Below are 23,009 nucleotides of genomic sequence, written 5' to 3'. Positions count from 1 at the left end.
TAATTACACTGACAACCCCCTGATGTGATTGGATAACACTTGATACATCAGCAGAACAGACTCAGCAGAATCTGGGAATGTAGGGATTTTGTGATTAATCAGGAGAAATGATTATAAATGAAGGCATAATTGTAGAATTGGAGGTTTGGGTAATTGTGTTGTTTCAGTTGTTGGGCTGTTATTGTTTATTGAATGTAAGTGTGTGTAAGGGAGGAGTTTGCAGTAGATAAAGATGCGATTGCTCAGCCCAGGGACCCAGCCTTCCTCCTGTTAATACAAGTCCTGGCCTCCGTGATCTCACCTGGAAGGTATGTGGCTCCTGTTGGAGGGGGAGATGATCCACCCGCTCATCTGCACAACAGCACTGAATAGACCCAGATATTTTTATTTAGGGTTTGCTGCCCGAGCATGCAGATCTCTATGGCTGGGTCATTATAATAATACTAATAAATAATACATTTATATTTGACATGGAAACAGTAGGAGAACATCGAGACAGAACAAAATTAAGAACAATGCATGATGGAGATAGTAACATAGTAACATACTGTAGTAAGTAAGGTTGAAAAAAGACCCACGTCCATCAAGTTCAACCCTTTTTTTTTTTTTTTTTTTATATCTGCCTAACTGCCAGTTGATCCAGAGGAAGGCAAAAAACCCATCTGAAGTCTCTCCAATTTGCCTCAGAGGGGGAAAAATTCCTTTCTGACTCCAAAATGGCAATCAGACCAGTCCCTGGATCAACTTGTACTATGAGCTCTCTCCCATATCCCTGTATTCCCTCACTTGCTAAACACCATCCAACCCCTTCTTATACCTATCTAATGTATCAGCCTGTACCCCTGATTCACTTCCCAGCTCTCCCTGTAACACCCCTTTCCCTCCTCTAATCTCATTGGCTCCCTCCTGTCTGCTGGGAGGAGCTACTGGTGAATAAAGCATCCGACCCTTCCTTGTACCTATCTAATCTATCAGCCTGTACCCCTGATTCACTTCCCAGCTCTCCCTGTAACACCCCTTTCCCTCCTCTAATCTCATTGGCTCCCTCCTGTCTGCTGGGAGGAGCTACTGGTGAATAAAGCATCCGACCCTTCCTTGTACCTATCTAATGTATCAGCCTGTACCACTGATTCACTTCCCAGCTCTCCCTGTAACACCCCTTTCCCTCCTCTAATCTCATTGGCTCCTCCTGTCTGCTGGGAGGAGCTACTGGTGAATAAAGCATCCGACCCTTCCTTGTACCTATCTAATGTATCAGCCTGTACCCCTGATTCACTTCCCAGCTCTTCCTGTAACACCCCTTTCCCTCCTCTAATCTCATTGTCTCCCTCCTGTCTGCTGGGAGGAGCTACTGGTGAATAAAGCATCCAACCCTTCCTTGTTCCTATCTAATGTATCAGCCTGTACCACTGATTCACTTCCCAGCTCTCCCTGTAACACCCCTTTCCCTCCTCTAATCTCATTGGCTCCCTCCTGTCTGCTGGGAGGAGCTACTGGTGAATAAAGCATCAGACCCTTCCTTATACCTATCTAATGTATCAGCCTGTACCACTGATTCACTTCCCAGCTCTCCCTGTAACACCCCTTTCCCTCCTCTAATCTCATTGGCTCCCTCCGGTCTGCTGGGAGGAGCTACTGGTGAATAAAGCATCCGACCCTTCCTTGTACCTATCTAATGTATCAGCCTGTACAACTGATTCAGGGAGAGAATTCCACATCTTCACAGCTCTCACTGTAAAAAACCCCTTCCGAATATTTAGGCGGCGGAACCTCTTTTCTTCTAATCGGAATGGGTGACCTCGTGTAGTATAGGAAAAGATAGAGAAAGAATTAGTAAATGGAGACAGAAGGAAAAATAAAGACTGTAGGGAAAGATAGAGACAGAACTACACACGGGAGACAGGAGAGCAAGATGATGACAGAAGTAGAAGGTGGAGACATTAGGTGAAGATGGAAGCAGCACAATATGGAGACAGTAGAGCAAGATGGAGACAGTAGGACAATATGGAGACAGTAGAGGAAGATGGAGACAGTAGGACAAGATGGAGACAGTAGAACAAGATGGAGACAGTAGGACAAGATGAAGACAGTAGGACAAGATGGAGACAGTAAGGCAAGATGGAGACAGCAGGACAATATAGAGACAGTAGAACAAGATGGAGACAGTAGGGCAAGATGGAGACAGTAGGACAAGATGGAGACAGTAGGGCAAGATGGAGACAGTAGAACTAGATGGAGACCGTAGGACAAGATGGAGACAGAAAGGCAAGATGGAGACAGTAGGGCAAGATGGAGACAGTAGGGCAAGATGGAGACAGTAGAACTAGATGGAGACAGTAGGACAAGATGGAGACAGTAGGAAAAGATGGAGACAGTAGGGCAAGATAGAGACAGTAGGACAAGATGGAGACAGTAGGACAAGATGGAGACAGTAGGACAAGATGGAGACAGAAAGGCAAGATGGAGACAGTAGGGCAAGATGGAGACAGTAGAACTAGATGGAGAACGTAGAACAAGATGGAGACAGTAGAACAAGATGGAGACAGAAAGGCAAGATGGAGACAGTAGGACAAAAAGCATTTGCCACCAGCCTATGAAAGTCATTAAGTAAAGTGCTGTATTTGCACTTTGCACTGTGTTGACTATGTGCAGACCAGTTGTTAAACGAGCCCTAGGGATGTAAATTGGAGTCAGTAGGGAAGGGTGGTAATATTTATATTAATATTTCTTATCAGTGGTGCCTAAAGCAGCGGTTGGTGCAGATCACATCACAACACAGTCACATTGGGAAGGTGGGAGTTTAAGTTCAGCAGTGCTTGGTAGGCTAAAGGGCTGGATGATTTTCTTGATATAAATTATGGAAACTGTATTTTCTGCCCCATCAGTAACTAATTGCAGCATTTGCTTTGTGACCCAACAGAGAAACAACTGCAGCCTCTTTTTTGGGGCCCAGCTCGGCTTTCTGTTTATTTGTGATGCTGTGCGTTGCCATGGCAATAAAACAGAAGTTTGGAGACGGGCTGGGCGTGTGTGGATTTGCTTCCTGGCTCCCGAGTAACGTTGCAGGGCCCGGGGGCTCCTGTTTATTCCCTGCAGCCGCTTATTTATGGGGAGGATCTGCAGGAATAAACATCCCAGAGAGCCTTGCTCTGAGCTCATCCTATAGCCCCTGATATTTGCCAGCCTTAAAGGGCCAGTAACCCTTGTATGCTGTTGAGATGTGTAATGTGTGCCCTATTGCCCGGGCATGACTGGCTTCCCTGGGAAAGTGCCCCTAGAGATGTTCCCCTGTTTGCTGAGGGGGGTGCTAGGTATGGTCCCAGTAGCAGGAGTATGTGGGGTATATAGAGACATGACTGTACCTGCCAACTGACCTGCCTCCTTCCTCTCCCCACACCTGGCCTCCCTCTCTGCCGACTCTCCAGGTGGAAGGTTTAATGAAGCCTTTGAAGTCCTGACCCAAATGAACCCATCAGGCTCCTGTCACTCACATGCACTTTTCCTGAAGTGAAACTTGATGCCCATCATTTAGGAACACAACAGTCTAACGTCCCGGGGCAAGTCCCACATTCTTGCCCTGATTAATAAGGTCCTTTGTCAGGAACTAAGTAATAACTTCTCCCCAAGGTGCCTATAAGGCTGCAGACAGAGTACAGGCTCTTTACTTCCAGCAGTCTGGTTCTGCCAATTCTTAAATTCATTGAAGCAACCCACTGGCATTGGGCCACTTCCTCCCTCAATAAAGATCCTTTGGCTTAATGCCCGGCTGAGGTCCCCAGTGGACTGGTTTGATGAAGGCTGAATAGGTCCCTAAACTGGGAAGAGGCTTGGGTACCCACCATTCCACTTTGCTCATCTTTCATTTACACAGGTTTTGCCTTGATTCCTGCAATGGGTGTACCAGCATGAAGCCAAAAAGATTTCTCAGTATTGTCTCTACCTGGACATTATAGTACTTCTGCCTCCTAGCACTAGTCTAGGGTGTATTCTCTCTATATTGCCCTAATGTCTCTGTTGTCCTACCATCTCCATCTTGCCCTACTGTCTCCATCTTGTCCTACTGTCTCCGTCTTGTCCTACTGTCTCCATCTTGTCCTACTGTCTCCGTCTTGTCCTACTGTCTCCATCTTGTCCTACTGTCTCCGTCTTGCCCTACTGTCTTCACCTTGCCCTACTGTCTCCACCTTGCCCTACTGTCTCCATCTTGCCCTACTGTCTCCATCTTGTTTTACTGTAACCATCCTTACATACTGTCTCCATCTTGTTCAACTATCACCATTTTGTCCTACTGTCTCCATATTGCTGTTCTATCTCCATGTTGCCCTACTGTCTCCATCATGTCCTACTGTCCCCATCTTGTCCTACAGTCGCCATCTTGTTCAACTATCACCATCCTGTCCTACTGTCTCTATATTGCTCTACTGTCTCCATCTTGTTCTACTTTCTCCATATTGCCCTTTTGTCTCCATCTTGTCTTACTGTCCCCATCTTTTCCTACAGTCGCCATCTTGTTCAACTATAACCATCTTGCCATACTGCCTCCATCTTGTTCAACTATAACCATCTTGCCCTACTGTCTCCAGCTTGTCTTACTGTCCCCATCCTGCCCTGCTGTCTCCATCTTGTTCCACTATCACCATCTTGTTCTATTGTCTCCATTGTGTTCAGCTATCACCATCCTGTCCTACTATCTCCATATTGCTCTACTGTCTCCATCTTGTCCTACTATCTCCATATTGCTCTACTGTCTCCATCTTGTACTACTGTCTCCATATTGCCTTACTTTCTCCATCTTGTCCTATTGTCTCCATCTTGTCCTACTGTCTCCATCTTGTCCTACTGTCTCCATCTTGTCCTACTGTCTCCATCTTGTCCTATTGTCTCCATCTTGCCCTACTGTCCATCTTGCCCTACTGTCTCTATCTTGTCCTACTGTCTCCATCTAGTCCTACGGTCTCCATCTTGTCCTACTGTCTCCATTGTGTTCAGCTATAACCATCCTGTCCTACTGTCTCCATATTGCTCTACTATCTCCATCTTGTCCTACTGTCTCCATCGTGTCCTACTGTCTCCATCTTGTCTTACTGTCCCCATCCTGCCCTACTGTCTCCATCTTGTTCAACTATCACCATCTTGTCCTACTGTCTCCATCTTGTCCTATTGTCTCCATCTTGCCCTTCTGTCTCCATCGTGTTCAGCTATCACCATCCTGTCCTACTGTCTCCATATTGCTCTACTGTCTCCATCTTGTCCTACTGTCTTCATATTGCCCTACTGTCTCCATCTTGTCTTACTGTCCCCATCCTGCCCTACTGTCTCCATCTTGTTCAACTATCACCATCTTGTCCTACTGTCTCCATCTTGTCCTATTCTCTCCATCTTGTCCTACTGTCTCCATCTTGCCCCTCTGTCTCCATCTTACCCCATTGTCTCCATCTTGCCCCACTGTCTCCATCTTGTCCAAATGTCTACATCTTGTCCTACTGTCTCCATGGTGTTCAGCTATCACCATCCTGTCCTACTGTCTCCATATTGCTCTACTGTCTCCATCTTGTCCTATGCTCACTATTGAGTCCTACTGTCTCCATCTTGCCCTACTGTCTCCTTCTTGTCCTACTGCCTCCATCTTGCCCTACTGTCTCCATCTTGTAATACTGTCTATATCTTGTTCAACTATCACCATCCTGTCCTGCTGTCTCCATATTGCTATACTGTCTCCATCTTGTCCTACTGTCTCCATCTTGTCGTACTGTCCCCATATTGTCCTACAGTCACCACCTTGTTCAACTATAACTATCTTGTCCTACTGTCCCCATCCTGCCCTACTGTCTCCATCTTGTTCAACTATCACCATCTTGTCCTACTGTCTCCATCTTGTCCTACTGTCTCCATCTTGTCCTACTGTCTCCATCTTGTCCTATGCTCACTATCTAGTCCTACTGTCTCTATCTTACTCTATTGTCTTCATCTTGCCCTACTGTCTCCATCTTGTAATACTGTCTCCATCTTGTTATATTCTACCTACAACTGCTTCTCTGTGGGCTCTTACAATATCTAGGACCCAGGGCATTCACCTCTATTCTCACCCCTCTGTCAGGGGCTTGACGTGGCAGTTACATTCTCATTGTGTGGAGTCAAGTTACTCCTTCATGAGTGTTTTGTGGGGATGTTTTTGTCATTGGACTTCTCTGCCTGTTGGATCAGTACAGCCTGTTCTGTAATTGTCATTGGGAGAATAAATGGGTTTGAGAAAGGGATATTGTATGATCTCTGTATTCATTCCAGATTAAACATGGGAGCACAAAGCTAGATATACAGAACCATATGGAGCAAGGGACATGACTCTGCCAGAACATAAAGTCCAATTCTAATTCATAAGAGGAAGGACAACCCAAAGAGTCCAAAGAGAACATTCCAACATGTACAGAGTGTCCCCTATCTGGAATGGCTTGAGTATTTGCTTATTATCTGGATTCAAACCACCTTCTCAAGCTGCCAGTGTCCCCTTGAGCGTCTCACTGGGATCTCCGGGCCGATTCGTATCTAGGGGCCCCTGCACTCAGCACTGCTCTGCCTCTCACCCTCTGGACAACTTACTTACCCTACTGCACAGAGGCTGCTCTCAGGGACAGACGTTCTAATTCCAGAAGAAGACATTTGCCCCCTGAGGTGCCATCAGTCAGAGGAACTGAGGGAAGTCGGCCAATGCCTTTGACTCTGGTGGGACATTAGGGGCTGCAGTTGGTCCTTCTAATATCACCCAGCACTGACCCCTGGCACACATGGGGGTTAATCACTCAACTGTGGGTGGAAATTCTAAACATTTCCCAAGCTGAATGTGGAGAAGCAGAGGGGCACTACACTAAATACCCTCCCCTGTGGCTCTGCTCTGTGTTTGGGCTGATGGTGCAGGGAGTGTGCGGGGACACTGCTGCTCCCTAAGTGTAAGTGTGTGCCTGGGGGTCTCTGTGCTGGCTGAGTGCTGGTAGCAGGGGAGGGCAGTCTCAGGGTGGGAGAGGGGAGTGACTCAGGCTGCTGTCTCTTCCCAGCCAGAGAGCTCTGTCATTCATTCCCTGAGCAGAGAAGGATGTGTGGGAGTCACTGACACCTCTGTGTGCGTGTGAGCCGGGACTGCGTGCAACGGGGAGCCCAGGATGGGGAGACAGGACCCAACGAGGCGACATTTCCTACTGCTGCTACTGCTTCTTCTCTCCTGCTTCTTCTGCTGGGCACAGTCATCCAGGCAAGATGTGCACGGTAAGTCTCTGCTACCCCAATATTACCTGCCCCTCAGCTCTAACTTCTCCCTAACACATTCAACTTGCACCCTTACTTGTGACTACTCAACTCTTCTACTGCACTTTTATACTCTTGTTTTCTGCCACAAGGTTCATATATTTCTATCAAAGTTTTCTTTGGTCTCTTCCTCACTCAAAGCTAAATCTTTCAGCTCTCCAGCCAGCAGTGCATCACATGGAAATGAGCCTTCAGCGGATATGCAGTCCCCTGCCATAAAGCAAGAGAGGGCTGATGTTCTACTGTCAGAAAGGAAGTAGAGTCACATGAGTACCAGTCAATACACTCCCCCATGCAAAGGATGTAGAGACATAAGTACTCATGTATTATAAGGGATAATGAACCCCCCTGCTGTAAATGATAAGGATATTAGAAGTCACTGAGGGGTTGTTCTGTGACCATATAAAGGCACAAGGCTGCAGGCTGAGTTATACAGGGAACTCTGAGTATCACTCGTGTATTATAAGGGATAATGTACCCCCTACTGTAAATGATAAGGATATTAGAAGTCACTGAGGGGTTGTTCTGTGACCATATAAAGGCACAAGGCTGCAGGCTGAGTTATACAGGGAACTCTGAGTATCACTCATGTATTATAAGGGATAATGTACCCCCTACTGTAAATGATAAGGATATTAGAAGTCACTGAGGGGTTGTTCTGTGACCATATAAAGGCACAAGGCTGCAGGCTGAGTTATACAGGGAACTCTGAGTATTTGGCTTAATATCCCCTGAAAAGTGGATACCAATTTTAAGGTAGACCAGTATGGCAGTTCCAAAACAAATGATGAATGAAAGGCTCAGTTACATATCAATGTATATATGGTATATAATATATATATAAAAAGTGGTGCCAGTCTGTGCCCCCGCTGGTCATTGTGTCAGGAGTTGGAGGCGGTGGGATCGTTACATTCCTGGCCGGTTACTGTGGGATTTCTGATGGAGCTGTAACTCTGCCCAGTGAATGTTCCTGGAGTTTCCACTCAGCAGATGATGTAACGAAATCTCAATGAAAAGCAAAGAAATGTCCTTCCATTTGTGCAGCCATTGAGCCCCCCTTACATTTAATTGCAGCATCTTTGCACCACAGGGGTAATTAATGGGCATTGATATTCTGTATATTTCTCCTTGCCCCCCCCCCAGTAGATTTGCCCCAGACTCTACACAAACTCACACACCTGAGCACACAGAGCAGCGGGGGCCACTGACACTCTAATAATGGAAGGAGTGGGGGGAGAGGGGTCTGTGTGCTCAGCTGTGAGGAGAGGCAAATACATTATTTGTGTTGCTCCGCTTCCCCTTTACACCAGACGCCTATAAAGTCCTGATGTGAATGTGACATGGCTTCATTGGAACCAGGCCAGTCTGCAGCAAACCATAGCCCTGCTGCCTGTGTATTATATAAGGATTTACTTTTTATTAAAGGACTAGGAAAGCTAAAGTCACTGGGATGGGGCTTCAAATTATTAAGTTATTGCCCCGGGAGAGAAATTGCATCAGTCTGGGGTCATTTACCTTCGGCAGGTGGATTCGGCCATATTCTGCCCCTTCCCAAGAATCCACTGGGGAAACTCCCCGGCCTGCCCCAGGGTATCGGGAAAGTGATTGGTTACTGGGGTGCCTGAGAAATCAGCTCTCACAAGGGACGTCAGTAGTTAGCAGAGTGCAAGCTTATATGGTAAGTATTGGGGGAATTGTTGCAGGACTGTGATTTACAACCCTACTGTATATAACACGGGAACTCACTGCACGGGGGACTCTGAGCCGGGACTGTTTATATCTCACTGGAGAGGGGGTGCAGTTCCTATGAGATACTCTGCCACAAGGGGGAGCTGTAACTGAGAGGGGCTGATATTGTGGCTAATCAGCAGTTGCCCCTGCCAGTCTTGCTCTAACCCTACACTGTATTTCTCTGTACATTACCTGCGGGCAGTGCCAAGTATCCCTGGTGTGTGTAGGAATCAACTGCCAGCAGGGGATGTGGGCACCAATGAACAGACAGAATGACTCACAGTCTCCAGACTGTACCACAGAGGATAAAGAGGGGGATTCAGAGCCGGGTGGTGAGGCTGAAGGACACGAGTCCTGGGGGAGACATTTCCCCTGGATTAATAATCCTCTGTGGTTTAATGGGGAACTGCCGGGAGGAAGATCTGAAGGAGAAACTGACTGAGCGACTGATACCTTCCCACCTGCGGAAAATCTCTGAGGTGTGTGGCACCTCTATAAACCCCCTGCCTGGCATGGCCCTTCCCTAATGATTTCTGGGAAACAGCCCGTACCCCTGAACAGCACTTTATGCCCAATGGGTGGCACGTTGGTTTCTCTTGTGAGGCTGCCTTGTTACTTATTGACTTTAATGAGACCCAATTCCCTGTATGTGTGTCTGTGCCCACAAATGCCAACTCTTGCTGAGCTCCCTCCCTCAAGTTCTGATTTCATGGGGGAACAGGATCCTTATTGGAGGACTCGTAGTGCCTATTAAACAGCCTTCACGGGCAGGACAGAGGGGAAATGCCAAATAAGTCATTGGAAGCAGTAAAAATAAACATGGAAACACCATGCAAAGTGCTCATGGGAAATAATGATCCAATTTGATGCCTGGCAAGAACTGGTCAATGGTCATTATTTCATTGGACTAAGGTTCAAAGAGGGGTGCTGCGGGATTCTGTTTCAGGGTCACTATGTTCATTAATGATTTGGGGAAGGACATAGTCTCTGTGCTTGCAGGTGGCACAATACTAGGCCTCCTTGGCTGACACTTTGGGTGGCAAGGTGGCAAATGATCAATGTTGATAAATACAAGGTCATGCAATAGGATGTAAAAATATGTAAATAAAATTGTAGTAAAATCACAGAAGCTGAATAGCCACTTGGGTGTTAGACATGGTCATTTGGGGGAGCCTATGAGAAAATCAAGTGCCAATAGCCGTCATTTTACTAATATATGGGCAAATGAGTGCAGTAAGCAATCAGCAATGAGTGTACTAATAGGAGCAATAACATACAATTCATTAACCAATCAATGGGTTTACAGTTATCGACCTCCTGACGGTCAGCGAGTCCCGGCACATGTCCGGTGTGGTGGAAAAGATTCGCTCTGAGCTGCTGGGTGTCAATGACCTCTACTTTCTCTCCACCTTCCGGCTGCCCCCCAAGGCAGGAGGGGTCCTGTTTGGTCTCTACTCTAAGAAGGATAACACCAAATGGCTGGAGGCCTCCATAGTGGGCAAGATCAACAAAGGTGAGAGGCAATGGGTTGTTGGATTACACCAACTGTGGTTGTCAAACTTTTTCAGTTGAAGGTCAACCTTTGACCAGGGTGCCCTGTAGCTTCTAAAAATGGGTACAGATATTAGAAATGTCTATGTGTCAGTCACCTAGTCATAATTTCAAGTGTATCTAGGGGAGCAAATTCATGCTCACCCTAAATCTCAACTTAACTGACCTTCAAGCTGTGCTTTCCTCAATATCTCCATGATTTCATTGTAGTGCTAGTGCGTTACATGAGGGAAGACTCCAAGCTCCATGCAGTCAGTTTACAGAATGCCAACCTGTCGGATGGAAACATGCACACTATGATTCTGCGTGTGAGCGGCTTCCGGGGGGACACACTCTCATTGGAACTGTATGTAGACTGCAAGCAGGTGGACACCAGCATGGGGCTTCCAGAAATGATGATCATTCCCCAGTTTGAGGTGGAGTCGGGGGATATCCGCTCTGGACACAAAGCCTACCTAAGGATGCAGGTACCCTGGTGGGGTTTCATTGAGGATATTGGGAGTGGGGTAGAAATGGTAGGTATGTTTGTGACATGGGATAAGGTAAAAAGACAGGGCTGGAAGGAGGGGGAAGAAACAATGACCCGAGGATGAGAGTCAACAGGCACTTTATTTGCTGCCATAGATTCTGGTTGTTTAGAAAGTCCTGGAAGTTTTCTGGATGAGGATGAATAACTGAGCCTTTTTGTATAGGGATCTGTGGAGTCCATGAAACTGATCCTTGGTGGGTCCCTGAGTCGTGTGGGAGCACTAAGTGAGTGCCCTTTCCAAGAAGATGAGTCCATTCATAATACAGGTATGCAGAACATGTCTTGCTCCTCTCTTGCATAAGCAAATACAGTGGCACAGGATAGGAATGAACCATCTTATTATACAAGAGTTGTCAAGCAATGGGCCAAAAATAATAGCAAATGATGTACATGTGGCCAATGAGAGCAAAGGAGAGAGGCAATACTAGTGGGTATAAATGAGATGTTTGCTTGGAGAGATGGAGCAATGCAGAGTGGTTGTGGCTGGTGGTGGTGGGCATGGTGGATATTTCTGAGGTAGGCCATAACATAGGTACATCAGAAATGACTACAGCAGAGTGGCTGAGACAGATGATATATGGAGAATAGAGAATAAAGACAGCAAATAGTTGACAGCAAATAGTAGAGGAGATGACAGCTGGTGCAATCTGGTTACACTTGAATATTTAACTAGAATACACAAGTTTGTTTTGGAGGAAACTTGGCCAGAAACTACATGGATCTGTGTCAACAAGAGAAAATCATAGAAGAGCCTAAAATAGCCTTTTCTGCTTGTGTTTGTATATAAATCATCTGAAAAGGACCAATGATTTCCTGGGGAGGGACTTAGGAGGGGGAATTGGCAACTTGACTGGAAGGAGGTTATTATCCCTGGGGATGTGAGAAGATGATAAGTGACCAACAATGAATAACTCAGCACAAGGATGAATAAAAATGATCAGGAAGATGTTCATCGTCAACAGACACATTGGACAACTTGTCCCTAAATGGGCGCTATTTGGGGTAAAAAGTAACTGTATGACTTGATAGGGAAGAGACGATTAGTAGTAGAGAACAAGTGTTGGATGACGCTGAGAAGGACCGACAGACAATGTAATAAGGAATGGGTGAAGAAGTTATGGAAGATTTGAGCTCATTTACAGCAACAAGAGCAGTGGGCAACTTGGTGCTTTTTCCACAGTGATTTCCCACTTTCATTAAAGGTTCTTGTGTCAAAATGTGCTCTTTACACTTCTGTATATTATACACCACCCAATCCTTTCTGCCTTATGTTGTGAATTAGACGCTGCTGAGCCGAATGAATTACGTCATGTTGACTAATCGATTACAATCGATTGACTAATGAGTCAGGCTCAGTACAGTTGCGGCAAGAGAAGTCTGGGAGAAAATGCTGCATTGTGGGGGACGGGAACATGGTGATTGGTAGCTGAGGGTTGAGTTGATATACACTATAGATTGGAAGAGGTTGAGATGTGTATCCTGATATTACTCATATTGTCGTGGATAAAAGAGAATAACAATAATTATTCTGTTTTTTTCTTCTATCCCATCAGTCAACGGAGTGGTTAATTCTATCCTTGGTAAGTCCAACAAGTACATTGTCAGCCATCCTTCCATTTGATGCCTCACTTTTATTTGATTTAATTGTTGGGTTTTTTTAGAAACTTCACTTTAGATTCGGGTTTATTCAGAAAGTACTAGTTATTTGCTTTCTTATCCACTCACCTGACAGTTGCTGAAACTTCTCACTAGTAGATAATTGTGGTCTGGATGACAGAACCCATGACACCTCTTCCACTTATCACTGATAGTAATTAGTTAATTCTGATAGTTATTAGAATTTCAAGTTGCAGCTGTTTGGGGCAATGTTTGGACAATGAATGAAACTGCTCAATGGGTTTCTATGGTTACCTGGCTAAAGGGTTCTTCTGTGTCCGGCAGGTGAGCACACGAAAGCTTTGATCACTCAAATGACTCTCTTCAATAAAGTCTTAGCAGAGCTGAGAGAGGACATACGAGACCAGGTAATACCCAGACAGACTGACAAAGGGACAATGGGAGGAGGGTTTGAGCTGAGATGGACCTAATGGACTTCAGATAGAATAGTGAATGTACTGTTTTTTTCACTTCAGGTTAAAGAGATGTCACTAATCAGGAATACCATCATGGAATGCCAAGTGTGCGGTAAGGGAGCATTGTGCACATTTATGACCCCCTGCAAAGGGTATAAGGACAGTTATTTCATACCCAGGAATCCACAACTATTCCTCATGGGAGGTACCACTGTCCTGCCCCCAAGGGACATACATAGATAGAATCAGTGATGATTAATACAAATGACACAGCTTGAACAATGTCTGCCCAAAGGGTAAGACATAGAAGGGAATTATGGGGCATAGCGTCTGACTCTACTGTAGGGTAATTCAGGATCCTACATAAAGAGGAGCTGTGAGGCATAGACTGAATCAAATTAGACTGAAGGGAGGAATGGAACATGAGGACTGTCTCTTCTGAAGGATGTAAGATCTAGGAGACAAAGCAACAGAAGGGGAAACAGGCCATGTATTTTCATTTGGGAGATGCAAGACCCATTCAGTATCTTTATCTCAGAATACTCCTGTAACTCATCTCATTCTGTGTAGGGTTCCATGAGCACCGCTCCCGCTGTAACCCCAATCCCTGCTTCCCAGGGGTAGACTGTATGGAAACATATGAGTACCCAGGGTATCGCTGTGGCCCCTGCCCAACTGGATCCCAGGGCAATGGCACCTACTGTGCTGACATAGATGAGGTAACATTGAAGTTGGAACCTTGGATCATCTGGAAGACATTACCATGTACATCTCTAATGACTCAATAACTCTTTCCAATCTAGTGCTCTCATGCCAACCCTTGTTTCTCTGGCTCAAAATGCATCAACACATCACCAGGTTTCCGCTGCGAGCACTGCCCACGAGGGTACAAGGGCAACACTGTGTCTGGGGTGGGAGTGGACTATGCCAAAGCCAGTAAACAGGTAAGGGAAGAGGGCGAGAGCCATGACAATAGAAAATACATTATTGGTTGGAGTGTTGTGTTCAGATTAGCACTGAGCTGGGGCCAGGGTGTATATGGTGGGTCACTGAGTCAGAGGTTGAGCATGGTTCTTACATGGTGGTTACTATTCACTGTCTACTTTAGGTTTGCAAAGACATTGATGAATGTAATGATGGAAACAATGGAGGATGTGATGCCAACTCCATCTGCACCAACACTGTGGTAAGATCTCCCTTCTGCCCACTGTATGCCTCATCTGAACTGCTCACCATACACTCAAAGTTCTGGCCATTTCCATCTTCTTCTACAGGGATCATTCAGATGTGGCCCTTGCAAGCCTGGCTTTGTGGGTAATCAGACAGTAGGATGCGTCCCTAAAAAATCCTGTGCCAGCCCAGCCTTCAACCCGTGCCATGTGAATGGACATTGTGTTTTTGAGAGGAACGGAGACATCACATGCGCAGTAAGAGCTTGCACTGGAGAGGCAACAAATCATCAGTAGTTCTTCTGTAAGGTGTAATTCACGATATCCAGGGTGATGTGACTGCTCACTATAGGTCATTAGATCAGTATATATCTATTACCATATATCTATTACAGGACTCATTGCATGTTTGCCATTTCTCTGCTCACTTTTCATAGTGTCCAAGTCTTTCTCTAGTGAACAAGTCTCCCACTCGGACTCTACACTCTAATGTCTAGTGCCAACTTCACCCAGGAACATCTGCAATGACTCTGTGTATATGTGATCTTATTTCATTTTCTGTTGGCAGTGTAACGTTGGCTGGGCAGGGAATGGGTACACGTGTGGCCGAGACACGGATCTGGATGGATACCCAGATGAGCCAATGCCGTGTATAGACAACAATAAGCACTGCAGGCAGGTACGGTCCCACCCTATGATGCACCGGGGGTATAGGGGTTCCCTTTATTGGGTACTATGGAGGAAAGCTTGAGCGTCTTCATGTGTATGATGGGAAATTTGCTTTTGGACAGGCATCAAAAGCCTGAGATATCTGCACCGAAGAGCATTGGAATTGAGGTGCCCCTGCCAGTAGAACGTATTACCATTGGGTGATGTTGTGCAATAATATGATTCTACTATCAAGGACACAACAGTTCCAGTGCTCTTCAATACAAAGGTTTTTGGGGGCTTTTTCATCCACCCAATAAGACAATGTGCCATTGCCCTAAACATAAAATAAAGTTAAGCTGTGGCCCTTCTGCCCTGTAGGACAACTGCCGCTCGACGCCCAACTCTGGGCAAGAAGATGCCGACAATGATGGGATTGGGGACCAGTGTGATGAAGATGCAGATGGGGACGGGATCAAGAACGTTGAGGTGGTTAATGTAGAACTGTATATGGGCAACTGTATGTAAGTGAGGAACAATAAAAATAAGTGTGGGCACTTAGAGACTGACTGCCAACCTCTCCATTCCCAGGATAACTGCCGACTTGTCCCAAACAAGGACCAGCAGAACTCGGACACTGACTCTTTTGGCGACGCTTGTGATAATTGCCCCAATGTGCCCAATAATGACCAGAAGGACACGGATGCTAACGGGGAAGGAGATGCGTGTGACAATGACATTGATGGCGATGGTGAGATTATTCCTCCCAATTGGGGTCAAAGTGCCCCTTACAGGTACCTCTGTGCCCCATACTGATGCCACCCTTTCTCTTTGTACCTCTAGGGATCCCCAATATGCTGGACAACTGCCCCAAAGTGCCCAATCCCCTGCAGACAGATCGAGACCTCGATGGGGTGGGGGATGCATGTGACAGTTGCCCGGAGGCCAGTAACCCCACACAGGTAGGGGCTGACAAGGGTGTAATTGGCAGAGGAATTTACCCCTCTCATGGTGTAACTAACAATAGAATATCTTTATTTCAGGCAGATGCAGACAGCGATTTGGTTGGAGATATGTGCGATACCAATCAGGACAGGTCAGTTTACCTTTCATTTCTGCAAATGCCATCTGGTTGCCAAGGCTACTGACCCGGAAACCAGAAAATAGATGAATGCCATGACTAAATACTCACTGTCTAGATCTGAAAACTGTCTATATCATTCATTTCAATGATGATAAAAAAGCCCAGAACTCACTGACACTCATCTGCCCCTCTCAGCTCCAGGCCCCTCCCTCTCTTTCTCTAGGGGTGGAGCTTAGTCTCTCTAATCTGTGCTATGTCTCACTTTTATACAGTGACATTTATTTAAGGTAGACATGGGCACTCTCACGGCACAAGTTGCTTAAGTGGAGAAAAGTGTTGGGTGAAAATGCCCAATATGTCTCCTTCTCAGGAAAGGGCGTTGGGTTGAGTCCAATGGATCTGCCCCTTGTCTATAGACCTGGTAGAGAAGTACCTCTGAGACAACAACAGCTTCTATTGGGCTCCTGAGACCTGAATAGTGATTAATAGACATTTCCAGACTCACAGCTGGGACAGATCTTACCTTCTACCCAAATCCCAGACAGTAGTGGATTATATTCCGCCCCAGTGGTAGTGCCCATTCCCCCAGGGTTCTGAGTCTCTGTAGCAGCTGGACCACAGGTTCTGAGATACTCACAGAGTAACATTATGTCTGTGGCTCTGCTTTAATATAACGGCAGGTCTCCTGGAATTAAGATTCTCTTATTTACCTACCCCAATAATTCCTGGATGCAGGTTCAATTCTTGTGTTGTCATTGGCTGTGAAAATATGAATTCAACCTTGTATTAAACCTTGGTGCACTGGATAAGGAGAACATTTAGCGTTTACTTGTCCTTTACACGTCTGCTCTGCTGCACATTCCATTCCCATGAAGGAAGACTATGAGAGAATAGTGACACATTCCTTCTCCACTTCTATACGTTGTTACTGGTTACAAAGAATGCCCCGGCCACAGAGGCATCACACTCCCCTGCTATAAAATGCCTTTATTATATTTGGCTACTTGTATTAAGCACTGGGGCAATTCCTTGGCTCTGTGACCAAATTGTATTCTAGGAACGCCAGCGCCATCTAGTGGAAACAACGAAATAACCCAGATATACTGGAAAAATAAGTATTTGTTAAACAGAATGGGGGTCTGTCTGAGTCCCATAGAAGTCCCTATAACTGTCTAGTATTTTCTGGGAGCCTGTGTGAGTCCCGTAGAAGGCCACATAACTGGCTCATAATTTCCAGAGGGAGCCCTATAGAAATCCCTAGAATTCTATTGTCTTTTCTGGGGCCTCTATGAGTCCCATTGATAGCCACATAAATATTTCATCTATTCTGGGGTACTTTATGAGTCCTATAGATGCTCCTATAACTATCTCATCTTTTTTGGGAGTCTGTATAAGGTCCTTCAAAGTCCACATCACTGGCTAATCTTTTCTGGAGGGTCCTAACAAGTCCCATAGAAGTCTACCGAACTGTCTCGTCTTTTCAGGGGGCCTCTATAAGTCCCATAGATATTTAATAATATAATATTTTAATCTTTTCTATTCCTAAAGATGTCCCTATTACTGGCTCATCATTTCAGGGGCTTCCATAGATATCCACATGAGTATCTCATCTTTTCTGCGAGTCCTATAGAAGTCCTTATAACTGCCTCATTGTTCGGGGAGCAAAACAATGTTAGAGTCCCATATATATCCACAGAACTGTTTCTTCTTTTCTGGGGGACTTTGAGTCCTGTAGATGTCCACATAACTTTCAAATCATTTCTGTTCTTAAGGGATGGAGATGGCCACCAGGACACCAAAGACAACTGCCCGGATATCCCCAACAGCTCCCAGTTAGACTCAGATAATGATGGGAAAGGGGATGAGTGTGACCAAGATGATGATAATGATGGAATCCCCGATTACATCCCCCCAGGACCAGACAATTGCCGGCTGATACACAACCCCAACCAGAAGGACTCAGACGGTGAGTGAGGGGTGTAGGGATGTAAATTTTGTTACTTCAAGGGTCGTTTCTATCTTAATTCCAGCACATGGGACTTGCTACTTTATATGATTATTGTGTCCATACATTTCATGGTACGGCCAGCCATGTGCAAAAGACTTTATACAAATAACATTAATATCACTGAAACAATGTAATTTGCCTTCACAATGCAGTTCTATTTGGGAGAAAGGGCAAGAAGAGCACCAGAGTAGGGTACTGAACATTGGGGACATATCCCATCCCACTGTGACTCTGAATGTCGTGATTTTATTGGCAGGGGACGGCGTTGGGGATGTGTGCGAGGAAGACTTCGATAATGATACCGTCATCGACCCCCTGGATGTCTGTCCTGAAAGTGCGGAAGTCACTCTCACCGATTTCAGAGCCTATCAGACTGTTATCTTAGACCCCGAGGGGGATGCTCAGATAGACCCTAATTGGGTTGTGCTGAATCAGGTAATGTCAGCAGGTCCATATCATACAAGAAATTAAGGTCTCTATTTGTGTTTTCATCTTGGGAGACTAGATGGGCCAAGCCATCTGTTGGGCAAATAATGGTGTAGTATCTACCCATGTACCATGGTCCTAAGCTGTTCTCTTTCCCATGGTTAATTGGGAGGCACAACTTGATCCTATGAGAAAAGCCCCAACTTATAAAGTTGGCACGAAACTTGCCTCCTTACTTGACCAAGGCTCAGAAAGCAGCTCAGTAGAAGAAAAACTCTGTTCCTGGGTAAGTGGGGAGGGTGGAATAGGAATCCGGTCTGACCATGGGAAGGAGAACATCCCAGGAGCAGTAAGTACAGAGAATCAGAGCTATTCTATAAGGCAGGTACCGAGGGTGAGTGGACTCATTTGTAAGTGTAAATGCGAGTAAATGGCATAGAGAATTTGTATTAATTTAGTATCTATTGTGGCACAATGTAGCTCCGCTGAAGCTGAATAGGGATGCACTGAGGAGACATTACAAATGTAGATACTAAAATATTAAAATGTTGTGTCTCTAGGGGATGGAGATTGTTCAGACGATGAACAGTGACCCCGGCTTGGCAGTTGGTAAGTGAGAATAGTTCCCTATACCCAGAACCCACTCTAGGTCACTGACCTCCCAAGCCCTTTGGGGTCGTGTGGGTCACATCAACCTCCTTTCTGTTATTCCTTTGTTCTCCTGAAATCATTTGGGCCCTGTTGGTTCCAGATGCCCCTTCCCCAACCTCCTCTCCATCTTACTCCGTGAGCCCATCTCTGTCATGGCTGCTGCAAATTCTCTCTGTGTCCTCCCTGCAGGTTACACGGCCTTCAACGGGGTGGACTTTGAGGGGACATTCCATGTAAATACTGTGACCGATGATGACTATGCTGGCTTCATCTTCAGCTATCAGGACAGCTCCAGCTTTTATGTGGTAATGTGGAAACAGACAGAGCAGACCTACTGGCAGGCAACCCCATTCCGAGCTGTAGCAGAGCCTGGACTACAACTGAAGGTGAGAGAAAGCTGGTACTGCCATCTAATTTGTCTTGCACTGACACTGCCATTTACTTTAACCTGGCACTGCCATATATTAATTAATTAAGCTACAACACCCTCTATTAGCGGTGGAGACCTTAACCACTGTAGCACTCAATAAAGCAGCACATTGAGACGTTGAAAAGTCACCAGTAGGGGTCCCCAGTAGGAAAAACTGGGTCAGGGTTACAATAAGGAACCCACCAGTCCTGGGATGATAGAAGAGAATATACACCTATCACAGGGGCAGATTTAAATCATTGTTATTGTCCTTCAGACTACGAGGGGATCTGAAGGGTCTCACTGTTACCCTAGTGGGATGGGCCATGTAATGGAAAGTAAGGGAAATAACTTGGGGAAATGTTGCTACTTTGGTGCTTATGAGAATATTCATGTTCATTCTGATATCTCATAATAACGCCACATCCCCTTCAAATTCAGTCTCTTCTTCTCTCATATTTCAGGCTGTGAAATCCACAACAGGCCCAGGCGAGCAGCTGCGCAATGCCCTATGGAACACCGGCCACACTCAAGACCAGGTTCGTTTGCTATGGAAGGACCCTCGTAACGTTGGCTGGAAGGACAAGACTTCTTATCGCTGGCAGCTCATGCATAGACCCCAAGTGGGCTACATCAGGTGAGAGGGGGCAGAAGCCTGGTAGCCTGACTGAGTAGATGGGCAGAGATTCTAGAGCCTTTGGTTAGTTCATGTGGTTCCCTTTCTATGCCATGCCCTGGTTCATCTTCTAGCAGAAGGTTCTGGTTCCAGCTTTTTGGTTAGGAAGGAGTTACAGTTCTTTCCCAAAACCCCTGAGGAGATGCATTAGTTGGAAGGAGGGGTGGGAGAAGTGTCCCACACAAAGGGGACGTGCCACACACACACTCTGAAAATCCCCTGTCACTTTATTGTATTGTAAAGCGATGAGGTCAGTGGGGAGCTGGGCCCTGGCGTCCTTTTGGGCATTGCCACAGCAACCCAATCTGTGTCAGGAATTCCTTTCATATGGAAAGGACGAGAACAATGGGCCTGGGATAGGCAGTGGGGTCCTGGCTCTGGGAACTGGATTGGGCTGCGTTCCTGGCAGTGACCTCGTGCTGTGCTCCCCCCATTAACACCCTCATCCCTCCAGTCCCCCTCCTGTTTGGGGGTTCTGTGAGAAGTGAAGTCATGGAAAGGGGGCGATACTCACACTCTCTATTCTAGGGAGGTAGCTCCTTCTGCCACACAGCTTTATATTCAACTATAGCTCTGATCCAGAATTTTCTCATCTGAAGATCTATATAAACTTAGAGAAACTTCTAAACTAGTGAGATATCTAGAGATCCATTCAAAACTAAAGAAATATTTAAAACAGAGAGACATCTAAACTAGAGAGTTGTTGAGAGATATACAGTATACAAGAGACATACACTCATCTAAACTTGGAGAGATCTATATTAGAGGGTCATCTAAACTAGAGCTGCATCTAAAGTAAAGAGACATTAAAACTAGAAAGATCTAAGTAAATAGACATCTAAACCTGGAAAAATATCTAAAAACGACAAAGACATCTCAGACGGCTAATCTAGGGAAACATCTAAACTAAAGAGACATCTAAAGGCACGAGTTATCTAAACTTAAAGATATACCGGAATCCAGATTGGAACACTGAAACCTAGACAGAAATATAAACTATAAAGCCAACTAGATAGAGACACCTAAGGTAAAGAAATATCTCAAGAGAAGGTATCAACTAAAGAGACGTCTAAAATAGACAAGCATCTGTATTAGAAAGGCATGTATACCAGCATTTCCCCTGTACCAGCCCCCTTTGCTCCAACATGAATAAGTAAGTGCACCTGCCCATGGCCACCACTCACCATAGAAATGTTACCAGTAGGTCCTAAGTCCCTAAACACACTGTACCAGTCTCCATGTTCCAGTCCCTGAATCACCAAAGTGGTCCAAGTCTGAGGTTTCTAGGCGATGATAATTATAAGATGAGAAGAATGTGTCTTCCTCCCTCAGGGTAAAGCTGTATGAAGGAGTTGACCTGGTGGCTGATTCTGGAGTTATCATAGATACAACTATGAGAGGGGGAAGATTGGGGGTCTTCTGCTTCTCCCAGGAAAACATCATTTGGTCCAATTTACAGTACCGGTGTAATGGTGAGTATAGCTCCTACCAAATCCTCCCAGAAAAACTTTGTTGAAGGATATGTCAGCTTCACTAGTTAGGGGTCTCCTAGTAAATCCTGGTTTCTTTAAATGGTAATGTATTGGGCAGAGGGGACATCTCTTACTAAACCCGTGTCTCTTTTTTCCCTACAGACACAATTCCAGAAGACTTTGAACCATACCGACGACTTCTACTGGATGGGAAAAATTAAGAAACATACAGACCCTTGAAAACTCAGACCAATATTCTGATCCACAAACTGCTAGTATGTGGCCAAATAATACGAAAACCATACCCAACTCAAAGAAATCAGTGGATACCCAAAAGGCAGCATCTTATGAATTGCTGGGCTGTTACAAAGCCCAGTCAATCCCAACCCAAATTCAGTTCTAGTAGCTTATGTAAGAGGCTGGAAGTAGATACTGTATGGTTGGCTGGGGTAAGTTATTAGTCAATATACTGATAAGTTGGAAAGTTCCTGCACACAGCGCTGTTACAAAAAGAACCCTACCTGCACATTTTACTGGAATTGTGTAAATTGCACCAAGAATTGTCCTTACCTGTGACTTGTGGCATGAATGGTCTCAGAATGAAGTTGCACAAGGTCTTCTGGTGTCATCCTCTAATTGGCCCCAAAGTACATCAAAACCTGAAGATCTGTTCCACCTATTTGTCACACCACCCCTTTCCCTACACAATGCTTCCATGTCAGCTTGTGAAACCGGATGGTCCTTTATAAAAATATAAATGTTTTTGTAGTGTGTGATGTATTTTTGTGTTTTGCAGCGGGGTGCACAGATGTTGGGGTACAAAAGAATCAAAAACAGCCCTGAGACCTACCCGTAAGCTCAAATCTCTAGCCAACCTTTCCAATAGAAACACTGCACTACTAAATAGCAAGTCCCAACATGAGGGGGGCCAAGAGAGAATGTTACAGTAATGGAATGTAGAGGGGGGCAGTGTTTCTTGGGTGATAAATCTATATTTTTCAGTGATGAGTTGAGCAGTTAAGAAGTTGAGAGAATCAGAGTTCACTATCTGGGTACATACCTGGGTAACTAGGAGGGAGATTGGATTCACTTACCAAGGAGGAGGACAGAAGAACCTATTCTGTCCAGGAGAACTTATTATATAGCATTCCATATAACGTGAAATGCATGAGACTGTCTGGATCTGATTGATGAGCAACTGTTTGTCAACCACAAATTATGGTCCATTCCTTAGGCTGAAGGATGATGGTGGGACACTAACCCCCCCCCCCCTTAAGGTACTAATGC

At 45.5% G+C, this 23,009-nt stretch overlaps 1 protein-coding gene across 1 annotated transcript; it reads left to right on the top strand.

The window, feature by feature from the left end:
- Window positions 1-7,086: 7,086 nt before the first annotated feature.
- thbs3.L (thrombospondin 3 L homeolog) lies at window positions 7,087-22,484 on the top strand. The gene is given in 23 exon segments (NM_001087178.1): window positions 7,087-7,257; window positions 10,334-10,540; window positions 10,789-11,045; window positions 11,271-11,373; window positions 12,661-12,687; window positions 13,049-13,131; window positions 13,240-13,291; window positions 13,750-13,898; window positions 13,983-14,123; window positions 14,288-14,365; window positions 14,454-14,606; window positions 14,917-15,027; window positions 15,378-15,485; window positions 15,588-15,747; window positions 15,840-15,958; window positions 16,040-16,092; window positions 17,853-18,046; window positions 18,345-18,523; window positions 19,075-19,123; window positions 19,355-19,551; window positions 20,039-20,211; window positions 21,583-21,722; window positions 21,885-22,484. Coding segments are annotated over 23 exon segments (2,895 nt in total). The 5' UTR covers window positions 7,087-7,154; the 3' UTR covers window positions 21,944-22,484.
- The last annotated feature ends 525 nt before the right edge of the window (window positions 22,485-23,009 follow it).

Source organism: Xenopus laevis, chromosome 8L, assembly GCF_017654675.1.
Source record: "Xenopus laevis strain J_2021 chromosome 8L, Xenopus_laevis_v10.1, whole genome shotgun sequence".
In the NCBI taxonomy this organism is placed as follows: Eukaryota; Metazoa; Chordata; class Amphibia; order Anura; family Pipidae; genus Xenopus; species Xenopus laevis.
The sequence above is the reverse complement of the archived record's forward strand: the minus strand, read 5'-3'. Positions and strand labels throughout refer to the sequence as shown.